Source organism: Salvelinus fontinalis, chromosome 37 (assembly GCF_029448725.1).
Source record: "Salvelinus fontinalis isolate EN_2023a chromosome 37, ASM2944872v1, whole genome shotgun sequence".
Lineage (NCBI taxonomy): Eukaryota > Metazoa > Chordata > Actinopteri > Salmoniformes > Salmonidae > Salvelinus > Salvelinus fontinalis.
In genome coordinates, this window is record NC_074701.1 from 3,700,813 (window position 1) to 3,713,980 (window position 13,168).

Sequence of the window (13,168 nt, forward strand, 5' to 3'; positions counted from 1 at the left end):
AGGTCTGATGGGGGAGGGGTTTAGATCAGTAGGTCTGATGGGGGAGAGGTTTAGATCAGTAGGTCTGATGGGGGAGGGGTTTAGATCAGTAGGTCTGATGGAGGAGGGGTTTAGATCAGTAGGCATGATGGGGGAGGGGTTTAGATGAGTAGGTCTGATGGGGGAGGGGTTTAGATCAGTAGGTCTGATGGAGGAGGGGTATAGATCAGTAGGTCTGATGGGGGAGGGGTTTAGATCAGTAGGTCTGATGGAGGAGGGGTTTAGATCAGTAGGTATGATGGGGGAGGGGTTTAGATGAGTAGGTCTGATGGGGGAGGGGTTTAGATCAGTAGGTCTGATGGGGGAGGGGTTTAGATCAGTAGGTCTGATGGAGGAGGGGTATAGATCAGTAGGTCTGATGGGGGAGGGGTTTAGATCAGTAGGTCTGATGGAGGAGGGGTTTAGATCAGTAGGTCTGATGGGGGAGGGGTTTAGATCAGTAGGTCTGATGGAGGAGGGGTTTAGATCAGTAGGTCTGATGGGGGAGGGGTTTAGATCAGTAGGTCTGATGGAGGAGGGGTTTAGATCAGTAGGTCTGATGGAGGAGGGGTTTAGATCAGTAGGTCTGATGGGGGAGGGGTTTAGATCAGTAGGTCTGATGGAGGAGGGGTATAGATCAGTAGGTCTGATGGAGGAGGGGTTTAGATCAGTAGGTCTGATGGAGGAGGGGTTTAGATCAGTAGGTCTGATGGAGGAGGGGTTTAGATCAGTAGGTCTGATGGGGGAGGGGTTTAGATCAGTAGGTCTGATGGAGGAGGGGTATAGATCAGTAGGTCTGATGGGGGAGGGGTTTAGATCAGTAGGTCTGATGGAGGAGGGGTTTAGATCAGTAGGTCTGATGGGGGAGGGGTTTAGATCAGTAGGTCTGATGGAGGAGGGGTTTAGATCAGTAGGTCTGATGGAGGAGGGGTTTAGATCAGTAGGTCTGATGGAGGAGGGGTTTAGATCAGTAGGTCTGATGGAGGAGGGGTATAGATCAGTAGGTCTGATGGAGGAGGGGTTTAGATCAGTAGGTCTGATGGAGGAGGGGTTTAGATCAGTAGGTCTGATGGGGGAGGGGTTTAGATCAGTAGGTCTGATGGAGGAGGGGTATAGATCAGTAGGTCTGATGGGGGAGGGGTTTAGATCAGTAGGTCTGATGGAGGAGGGGTTTAGATGCTACCTGTGTTGGAGGTGTATCATCAGTTAAAGACAATGATTCAATGTAAGTCTCTTGAGCAGGCTTGTCCCCAGGCACCACCACGCTATGTAGATACACACTGAGAAATCATTTCATTGGCCATAGATACCTGGAGGGATGATGAGGCAGTGGGGGAAAGAGGGGGGGCGGGTTAATAAGGGTGAGTCAGAGTGAGAGTAATGGGGGTGAATCTCTCTCTCTCTCTCTCTCTCTCTCTCTCTCTCTCTCTCTCTCTCTCTCTCTCTCTCTCTCTCTCTCTCTCTCTCTCTCTCTCTCTCTCTCTCTCTCTCTCTCTCTCTCTCTCTCTCTCTCTCTCTCTCTCTCTCTCTCTCTCTCTATATATATATATATATATGACTCACACACTGAGTCATATATGACTACAGCTCAGCGTTCACAACAGTGGTAGGCCTGATCACCGACAACGATGAGACAGCCTGTAGGGAGGAGGTCAGAGACTTGACCGTGTGGTGCCAGGACAACAACCTCTTCCTCAATGTGATCAAGTCAAAGGAGATGATTGTGGACTACAGGAAAAGGAGGGCCGAGCACGCCCCTATTCTCATCGTCGGGGCTGTAGTGGAGCAGGTTGAGAGCTTCAAGTTCCTTGGTGTCCACATCAACAACAAACTAACATGGTCCAAACACACCAAGACAGTCGTGAAGAGGGCACGACAAAACCTATTCCCACTCAGGAGAGTGATAAGATTTGGCATGGGTCCTCAGATCCTCAAAAGGTTCTACAGCTGCACCATCGAGAGCATCCTGACGGGTTGCATCACTGTCTGGTATGGCAACTGCTCAGCCTCCGACCGCAAGACACTACAGAGGGTAGTGCGTACAGCCCAGTACATCACTGGGGCCAAGCTTCCTGCCATCCAGAACCTCTATACCAGGCGGTGTCAGAGGAAGAACCCAAAAATTGTCAAAGGCTCCAGCCACCCTACTTATAGACTGTTCTCTCTGCTACCGCACGGCAAGCGGTACCGGAGCGCCAAGTCTAGGTCCAAGAGGCTTCTAAACAGTTTCTACCCCCAAGCCATAAGACTCCTGAACAGCTAACCAAATGACTACCCAGACTATTGCACCCCCCCCCCCCCCCTCTTTTACGCCGCTGCTACTCTCTGTTATCATCTATGCATAGTCACTTTAATAGCTCTACCTACATATACATATTGCCTCAATTACCTCGACTAACCGGTGCCCCCGCACATTGACTCTGTACCGGTACCCCCTGTATATAGTCTCCACATTGACTCTGTATCGGTACCACCTGTATATAGCCTCCACATTGACTCTGTACCGGTACACCCTGTATATAGCCTCCACATTGACTCTGTACTGGTACCCCCTGTATATAGTCTCCACATTGACTCTGTACCGGTACCCCCTGTATATAGCCTCCACATTGACTCTGTACCGGTACCCCCTGTATATAGCCTCCACATTGACTCTGTACCGGTACCCCCTGTATATAGCCTCCACATTGACTCTGTACCGGTACCCCCTGTATATAGCCTCCACATTGACTCTGTACCGGTACCCCCTGTATATAGCCTCCACATTGACTCTGTACCGGTACCCCCTGTATATAGCCTCCACATTGACTCTATACCGGTACCCCCTGTATATAGCCTCCACATTGACTCTGTACCGGTACCCCCTGTATATAGCCTCCACATTGACTCTGTACCGGTACCCCCTGTATATAGCCTCCACATTGACTCTGTACCGGTACCCCCTGTATATAGCCTCCACATTGACTCTATACCGGTACCCCCTGTATATAACCTCCACATTGACTCTGTACCGGTACACCCTGTATATAGCCTCCACATTGACTCTATACCGGTACCCCCTGTATATAGCCTCCACATTGACTCTGTACCGGTACCCCCTGTATATAGCCTCCACATTGACTCTGTACTGGTACCCCCCGTATATAGCCTCCACATTGACTCTGTACCGGTACCCCCTGTATATAGCCTCCGCATTGACTCTGTACCGGTACCCCCTGTATATAGCCTCCACATTGACTCTGTACCGGTACCCCCTGTATATAGCCTCCACATTGACTCTGTACCGGTACACCCTGTATATAGCCTCGTTATTGTTATTTTACTGCTGCACTTAAATGACTTGTTCCTTTTATTTCTTATTCTTATTCATATTTTTTAAACTATGGGCTTGTCAGTAAGCATTTCACTGTATGGTCCTGTTGTATTTGGTGCATGTGACTCATAAAATGTGATTTGATTTGATATATTGGGGAGGAGTGACGGGGGTTAATCAGAGTTGGATTGGAGGACAGATTCCCTCCGTAGGCTGGTGAAGGTGAGACTTAAAGGACGCCATGAAGACGTGATGGGACCTACCATTTAGACACGTCAGGCTGGTGAAGGTGAGACTTATGGGACGCCATGAAGACGTGATGAGACCTACCATTTAGACACGTCAGTCTCAGACTCCAAATAAAGGCTACCAGAGAAAAGGTTTCTCAGAGGAGGATTAAAACAGGACTCAACCTGATTGGCACATTAATTATTTGGTGGTTGTTTACTATATTTTCTGTCAGGTGTGAAATGGAAATCTGTTTGCTGCATGTCCCAACTCCCCCTGAGACACCCTCAGAGAGTGGGGTCACGGTCAGGGTCAGACACCCTCAGAGAGTGGGGTCACGGTCAGGGTCAGACACCCTCAGAGAGTGGGGTCACGGTCAGGGTCAGACACCCTCAGAGAGTGGGGTCACGGTCAGGGTCAGACACCCTCAGAGAGTGGGGTCACGGTCAGGGTCAGACACCCTCAGAGAGTGGGGTCACGGTCAGGGTCAGACACCCTCAGAGAGTGGGGTCACGGTCAGGGTCAGACACCCTCAGAGAGTGGGGTCACGGTCAGGGTCAGACACCCTCAGAGAGTGGGGTCACGGTCAGGGTCAGACACCCTCAGAGAGTGGGGTCACGGTCAGGGTCAGACACCCTCAGAGAGTGGGGTCACGGTCAGGGTCAGACACCCTCAGAGAGTGGGGTCACGGTCAGGGTCAGACACCCTCAGAGAGTGGGGTCACGGTCAGGGTCAGACACCCTCAGAGTGTGGGGTCACGGTCAGGGTCAGACACCCTCAGAGAGTGGGGTCACGGTCAGGGTCAGACACCCTCAGAGTGTGGGGTCACGGTCAGGGTCAGACACCCTCAGAGAGTGGGGTCACGGTCAGGGTCAGACACCCTCAGAGAGTGGGGTCACGGTCAGGGTCAGACTTTATCAACTGACTGGGGTCACGGTCAGGGTCAGACACCCTCAGAGAGTGGGGTCACGGTCAGGGTCAGACACCCTCAGAGAGTGGGGTCACGCTCAGGGTCAGACACCCTCAGAGACTGGGGTCACGGTCAGGGTCAGACACCCTCAGAGAGTGGGGTCACGGTCAGGGTCAGACACCCTCAGAGAGTGGTGTCACGGTCAGGGTCAGACACCCTCAGAGAGTGGGGTCACGGTCAGGGTCAGACACCCTCAGAGAGTGGGGTCACGGTCAGGGTCAGACACCCTCAGAGAGTGGGGTCACGGTCAGGGTCAGACACCCTCAAAGAGTGGGGTCACGGTCAGGGTCAGACTTTATCAACTGACTGGGGTCACGGTCAGGGTCAGACTTTATCAACTGACTGGGGTCACGGTCAGGGTCAGACACCCTCAGAGAGTGGGGTCACGGTCAGGGTCAGACTTTATCAACTGACTGGGGTCACGGTCAGGGTCAGACACCCTCAGAGAGTGGGGTCACGGTCAGGGTCAGACTTTATCAACTGACTGGGGTCACGGTCAGGGTCAGACACCCTCAGAGAGTGGGGTCACGGTCAGGGTCAGACTTTATCAACAGACTGGGGTCACGGTCAGGGTCAGACTTTATCAACAGACTGGGGTCACGGTCAGGATCAGACATTATCAACAGACTGGGGTCACGGTCAGGATCAGACATTATCAACAGACTGGGATCACGGTCAGGATCAGACATTATCAACAGACTGGGGTCACGGTCAGGGTCAGACATTATCAACAGACTGGGGTCACGACCAGGGTCAGACATTATTAACAGACTGGGGTCACGGTCAAGGCCAGACATTATCAACAGACTGGGGTCACGGTCAGGGTCAGATATTATCAACAGACTGGGGTCACGGTCAGGGTCAGATATTATCAACAACGACCCCGGAGCAATTGCAGTTAAGTACCTTGCTCAAGGGCACAGCAACAGAGAAAGACAGAGCAAAGGCCTTCTCCCTCTCATCCCAGAAAGAGAGGAGTATTCACAAGAGATATGAAAATGTTATTGCAGCTGATTGTCCAGTGGCATGGGGTCAAGGTCAGGTTCTGCAGCTGATTGTCCAGTGACATGGGGTCAAGGTCAGGGTCTGCAGGTGATTGTCTAGTGGCATGGGGTCAAGGTCAGGGTCTGTAGTCCAGTGACATGGGGTCAAGGTCAGGTTCTGCAGCTGATTGTCCAGTGACATGGGGTCAAGGTCAGGGTCTGCAGTCCAGTGACATGGGGTCAAGGTCAGGGTCTGCAGGTGATTGTCCAGTGACATGGGGTCAAGGTCAGGGTCTGCAGGTGATTGTCCAGTGACATGGGGTCAAGGTCAGGGTCTGCAGTCCAGTGGCATGGGGTCAAGGTCAGGGTCTACAGTCCAGTGACATGGGGTCAAGGTCAGGGTCTGCAGCTGATTGTCTAGTGACATGGGGTCAAGGTCAGGGTCTGCAGCTGATTGTCCAGTGACATAGGGTCAAGGTCAGGGTGACATGGGGTCAAGGTCAGGGTCTACAGGTGATTGTCCAGTGACATGGGGTCAAGGTCAGGATCTGCAGTCCAGTGACATAGGGTCAAGGTCAGGGTCTACAGGTGATTGTCCAGTGACATGGGGTCAAGGTCAGGATCTGCAGTCCAGTGACATAGGTTCAAGGTCAGGGTCTACAGGTGATTGTCCAGTGACATGGGGTCAAGGTCAGGGTCTGCAGGTGATTGTCTAGTGACATGGGGTCAAGGTCAGGTTCTGCAGCTGATTGTCTAGTGACATGGGGTCAAGGTCAGGGTCTGCAGGTGATTGTCTAGTGACATGGGGTCAAGGTCAGGGTCTGCAGGTGATTGTCTAGTGACATGGGGTCAAGGTCAGGGCCTACAGGTGATTGTCTAGTGACATGGGGTCAAGGTCAGGTTCTGCAGCTGATTGTCTAGTGACATGGGGTCAAGGTCAGGTTCTGCAGCTGATTGTCTAGTGACATGGGGTCAAGGTCAGGGTCTGCAGCTGATTGTCTAGTGGCATGGGGTCAAGGTCAGGGTGACATGGGGTCAAGGTCAGGGTCTGCAGGTGATTGTCTAGTGCCATGGGGTCAAGGTCAGGTTCTGCATCTGATTGTCTAGTGACATGGGGTCAAGGTCAGGATCTGCAGTCCAGTGACATGGGGTCAAGGTCAGGATCTGCAGTCCAGTGACATGGGGTCAACGTCAGGGTCTACAGGTGATTGTCTGGTGGCATGGGGTCAAGGTCAGGGTCTGCAGGTGATTGTCCAGTGACATGGGGTCAAGGTCAGGGTCTACAGCTGATTGTCCAGTGACATGGGGTCAAGGTCAGGGTGACATGGGGTCAAGGTCAGGGTCTGCAGGTGATTGTCCAGTGACATGGGGTCAAGGGATATAAAAGGTTAAGCTGCGGTAAATATATTTTAATCCAACTTGACGGAGTCGCGCTACCTGACTTAAGACAATGAAAAGGGATAGTACTTACTACTCAGACACCAGATAAAGAGAAAGAGACAGAGACAGAGAGACAGACAGACAGAGAGAGAGACAGAGACAGAGAGACAGACAGACAGACAGAGACAGAGACAGAGAGACAAACAGACAGACAGACAGACAGACAGACAGACAGACAGACAGACAGAGCGAGACAGACAGAGCGAGACAGACAGACAGACAGACAGACAGACAGACAGACAGACAGAGCGAGACAGACAGAGCGAGACAGACAGACAGACAGACAGACAGACAGACAGACAGACAGACAGACAGACAGAGCGAGACAGACAGAGCGAGACAGACAGACAGACAGACAGACAGACAGACAGACAGACAGACAGACAGAGCGAGACAGACAGAGCGAGACAGACAGACAGACAGACAGACAGACAGACAGACAGACAGAGCGAGACAGACAGAGCGAGACAGACAGACAGACAGACAGACAGACAGACAGACAGACAGACAGACAGATAAACAGAGGACCATAAGGAGTTGATACTCACGACCAGAGAGAGCTCCTTCCCTGTGTGATGACCCCTGTAAACTTGGTCAGCCTCCTGGCGTCCACCTCCAACCACTGCAGAGGGTCGTTCCTCCCAGCACACCAGCCTCCATCATACAGGTCATCATCATACAGGCCAGCCTATCAGAGGATTAGAAAGGGTTTCCAAGTAGTTTATAAACTGTAATAAATAGTTGTAACACATTGCAGAGGGTGGTTCCTCCCAGAGGCCTAGCAGAGGATTAGAAAGGGTTTCCAAGTAGTTTATAAACTGTAATAAATAGTTGTAACACATTGCAGAGGGTGGTTCCTCCCAGAGGCCTAGCAGAGGATTAGAAAGGGTTTCCAAGTAGTTTATAAACTGTAATAAATAGTTGTAACACATTGCAGAGGGTGGTTCCTACCAGAGGCCTAGAAGAGAATTTAGAAAGGGTTTCCAAGTAGTTTATAAACTGTAATAAATAGTTGTAACACATTGCAGAGGGTGGTTCCTCCCAGAGGCCTAGCAGAGGATTAGAAAGGGTTTCCAAGTAGTTTATAAACTGTAATAAATAGTTGTAACACATTGCAGAGGGTGGTTCCTCCCAGAGGCCTAGCAGAGGATTAGAAAGGGTTTCCAAGTAGTTTATAAACTGTAATAAATAGTTGTAACACATTGCAGAGGGTGGTTCCTCCCAGAGGCCTAGCAGAGGATTAGAAAGGGTTTCCAAGTAGTTTATAAACTATGATAAATAGTTGTAACACATTGCAGAGGGTGGTTCCTCCCAGAGGCCTAGCAGAGCGAGACAATGGCTTCCTTAGGCTAAGGCAAGGCTATGGGACTGTAATGATGCAGTTCCTCCTAAGACTTCCCCCACACCAGGGTGTTGTCAGTGGTTTATGTGAATTCTCTGTCTAGGTCTACCTGCACTCACCTGCTCTGTCTAGGTCTACCTGCACTCACCTGCTCTGTCTAGGTCTACCTGCACTCACAAGCCCTTCCCCAGCAGTAAAAGTTAGCGATCGTAACAAACCAGTAAAAGATATATAATTTTTGACTAACCTTGATTTTCTTCATCAGATGACAGTCCTATAACATTAGGTTATACATACACTTATGTTTTGTTCGAAAATGTGCATATTTAGAGCTGAAATCAATGGTTATACATTGTGCTAACTTAGCTACTTTTTCCCACAACGCCCGGATTTTTCCTGACACTTTTTCTGACACACATATTCTGACCAAATAGCTATTCATAAACATAACTAAAACATACATGTTGTATAGGAAATGATAGATCCATTAGTTCTTAATGAAATCGCAGTGTTAGAATTCTAAAAAATAACTTCATTACGACATCCAGCTTCGGTATAGCTAGAGTACCCAAAAGTTGGGCGCCCACGACTAGTTCACATGTACGACAGATATATGAAATAGCATCATAAAATGTTTCTTACTTTTGCTGATCTTTCATCAGAATGTTGGACAAGGAGTCCTTTGTCGGGAACAATCGTTGTTTGGATTTAGAACGGCCACTTTCCCTCTCGATTTAGCAAGCACACTAGCCAAGTGGCACAAAGCTCTCCAACGTCAACAAAGTCAGAGAACGGAACACGGCAAAACTCCCGAAAAAATTTCAATAATCTGATTAAACTATATTGAAAAAACATACTTTACGATGATATGGTCAAATGTATCAAATAAAATCAAAGGCGGAGATAGTAGTCGCCTATATCGGCAGCTAAACAGAAGGCAAATCCAGGTCCCTTCTGATTTCAAGAGATTCCCCTGTGTGCTGACCTATTCCTTCTGATTTCAAGAGATTCCCCTGTGTGCTGACCTATTCCTTCTGATTTCAAGAGATTCCTCTGTGTGCTGACCTATTCCTTCTGATTTCAAGAGATTCCCCTGTGTGCTGACGTATTCCTTCTGATTTCAAGAGATTCCTCTGTGTGCTGACCCATTCCTTCTGATTTCAAGAGATTCCCCTGTGTGCTGACCTATTCCTTCTGATTTCAAGAGATTCCTCTGTGTGCTGACCTATTCCTTCTGATTTCAAGAGATTCCTCTGTGTGCTGACCTATTCCTTCTGATTTCAAGAGATTCCCCTGTGTGCTGACCCATTCCTTCTGATTTCAAGAGATTCCCCTGTGTGCTGACCTATTCCTTCTGTCTGTCTGTCTGTCTGTCTGTCTGTCTGTCTGTCTGTCTGTCTGTCTGTCTGTCTGTCTGTCTGTCTGTCTGTCTCTCTCTCTCTCTCTCTCTTCTCCAGATTGGAGACATTATCCTGCACAATCCCCTAATGCAACACACTACGTTACCACACAGCCAAAAAATAACAAAGGGTTTGTTTGTCTGGAAGTGTGTGTGTGGAAGTCATTATGGGTGTACTACAGACTCTGATCTAAGGACACAACCCAGATGATGATGAGGAAGACTGAACCGCAGTCCTTCTCTTCATATCCTGACAGGAAATACCTATTCCCCCAGATACCAGTTCACTTTAGGTTAGTGCTATCTGGAATCCTTGGGAACGTCTCTACCCTTATCACTAACCCTAACCCTTAACCTTAATCATTACTTAACCGTTTAAATGTTACACTGAAGTGGGGTGATGTCAGAGTTGGGATGTTCCAAGGATCCCATTTAAACATTTCTGTCCACTTTATGAGGTTTGGGGATAATAACTGTAATAATGGACCCCCAGTTTAATGGAAGCCGTATAATAATGGACCCCCAGTTTAATGACAGCCGTATAATAATGGAGCCCCAGTTTAATGGCAGCCATATAATAATGGACCCCCAGTTTAATGACAGCCGTATAATAATGGAGCCCCAGTTTAATGACAGCCGTATAATAATGGACCCCCAGTTTAATGACAGCCGTATAATAATGGACCCCCAGTTTAATGGCAGCCATATAATAATGGACCCCCAGTTTAATGGCAGCCATATAATAATGGACCCCCAGTTTAATGGCAGCCGTATAATAATGGACCCCCAGTTTAATGGCAGCCATATAATAATGGACCCCCAGTTTAATGGCAGCCATATAATAATGGACCCCCAGTTTAATGACAGCCGTATAATAATGGACCCGCTGTTGGCTGGGCTCCCTGCCTGTGCCATCAAACCCCTACAACTCATCCAGAACGCCGCAGCCCGTCTGGTGTTCAACCTTCCCAAGTTCTCTCACGTCACCCCGCTCCTCCGCTCTCTCCACTGGCTTCCAGTTGAAGCTCGCATCCGCTACAAGACCATGGTGCTTGCCTACGGAGCTGTGAGGGGAACGGCACCTCAGTACCTTCAGGCTCTGATCAGGCCCTACACCCAAACAAGGGCACTGCGTTCATCCACCTCTGGCCTGCTCGCCTCCCTACCACTGCGGAAGTACAGTTCCCGCTCAGCCCAGTCAAAACTGTTCGCTGCTCTGGCACCCCAATGGTGGAACAAACTCCCTCACGACGCCAGGACAGCGGAGTCAATCACCACCTTCCGGAGACACCTGAAACCCCACCTCTTCAAGGAATACCTAGGATAGGATAAAGCAATCCTTCTGCCCCCCCCCCCCCCCCCTTAAAAGATTTAGATGCACTATTGTAAAGTGGCTGTTCCACTGGATGTCATTAGGTGAATGCACCAATTTGTAAGTCGCTCTGGATAAGAGCGTCTGCTAAATGACTTAAATGTAAATGTAAATGTTAAAGGCAGCCATATAATAATGGACCCGCAGTTTAATGGCAGCCATATAATAATGGACCCCCAGTTTAATGGCAGCCATATAATAATGGACCCCCAGTTTAATGGTAGTCATATAATAATGGACCCCCAGTTTAATGGCAGCCATATAATAATGGACCCCCAGTTTAATGGCAGCCATATAATAATGGACCCCCAGTTTAATGGCAGCCATATAATAATGGACCCCCAGTTTAATGGCAGCCATATAATAATGGACCCCCAGTTTAATGGCAGCCATATAATAATGGACCCCCAGTTTAATGGAAGCCATATAATAATGGACCCCCAGTTTAAAGGCAGCCATATAATAATGGAGCCCCAGTTTAAAGGCAGCCATATAATAATGGACCCCCAGTTTAATGGCAGCCATATAATAATGGACCCCCAGTTTAATGGCAGCCATATAATAATGGACCCCCAGTTTAATGGCAGCCATATAATAATGGACCCCCAGTTTAATGGCAGCCATATAATAATGGAGCCCAGTTTAATGGCAGCCATATAATAATGGACCCCCAGTTTAATGGCAGCCATATAATAATGGACCCCCAGTTTAATGGCAGCCATATAATAATGGACCTCCAGTTTATTGGCAGCCATATAATAATGGAGCCCCAGATTAATGGTAGTCATATAATAATGGACCCCCAGTTTAATGGCAGCCGTATAATAATGGACCCCCAGTTTAAAGGCAGCCATATAATAATGGACCCCCAGTTTAATGGCAGCCGTATAGTAATGGACCTCCAGTTTAATGGCAGCCATATAATAATGGACCCCCAGTTTAATGGCAGCCGTATAATAATGGACCCCCAGTTTAAAGGCAGCCATATAATAATGGACCCCCAGTTTAATGGCAGCCGTATAGTAATGGACCTCCAGTTTAATGGCAGCCATATAATAATGGACCCCCAGTTTAATGGCAGCCTTATAGTAATGGACCTCCAGTTTATTGGCAGCAGTATAATAATGGACCCCCAGTTTAATGGCAGCCATATAATAATGGACCCCCAGTTTAATGGCAGCCATATAATAATGGACCCCCAGTTTAATGGCAGCCATATAATAATGGACCTCCAGTTTATTGGCAGTCATATTGGACACTGACATTGAGTTGGATCGACCAGTACTATTCCGCCCACCCACGTAGAACTGTGTCGAGTCAAGATTTATTTTATTGACGTTGATATCTTTCAGAAACAGAGTTGCCAAAAAACTAGATGTCAACATCTATGAAGACTACCGAGCTAGGCCCCTGTTTTCTCCACTTCCTGTCTGAATGACGTGCCCAAAGTAAACTGCCTGTTGCTCAGGCCCTGAAGCCAGGATATGCATATATTTGATACCATTGGAAAGAAAACACTTTGAAGTTTGTAGAAATGTTAAATGAACGTAAGAGACTATAACCCAATAGATATGGTTGGAGAAAAGCCAAAGAAAAACCAACTGGACTCTTTTTTTGAGAGACCATCCTCTTAGAATGGCCAGTATGAGGTCATTTTGAAAATGAGCTCCCTGGATGCAATTCCTGTGGCTAAAAATCTAAGAAGAAATATCAGGTTTAGTACAGTCTTGGAAATTCGCCAGGAAGACAGAACACACGGTTTCCTATTGAACATACTTATTTCCGTAAGAAATATTATAGTTTGATTACATTTAAGGGTATCTGAGGAGTAAATAGAAACTTATTTTGACTTGTTGAAACAATGTATAGGGGTAGATTTTCGGATTCCTTTCTCTGCATGTTGAACGAGTGGATTACTCATCGATGGCGCCAACTAAATTGACTTTTTGGGATATAAAGAAGGATTTTATCTAACAAAACGACACTACATGTTATAGCTGGGACCTTTTGGATGACAAATCAGAGGAAGATTTTTCAGAAGTAATTGAATACTTAATCGCTATTTGTGAATTTATGAAACCTGTGCCGGTAGAAAAATATTTT

At 48.1% G+C, this 13,168-nt stretch overlaps 1 protein-coding gene across 1 annotated transcript in view; it reads right to left on the reverse strand.

Moving 5' to 3' along the window:
* Nucleotides 1-13,168, reverse strand: part of cpxm2 (carboxypeptidase X (M14 family), member 2) — a 128,749-nt gene that overhangs the window by 67,918 nt on the left and 47,663 nt on the right. The window contains exon 4 of the mRNA XM_055901702.1: nt 7,501-7,640. Coding sequence (XP_055757677.1) covers nt 7,501-7,640 — 140 coding nt within the window. The remainder of the gene's footprint in view (nt 1-7,500; nt 7,641-13,168) is intronic.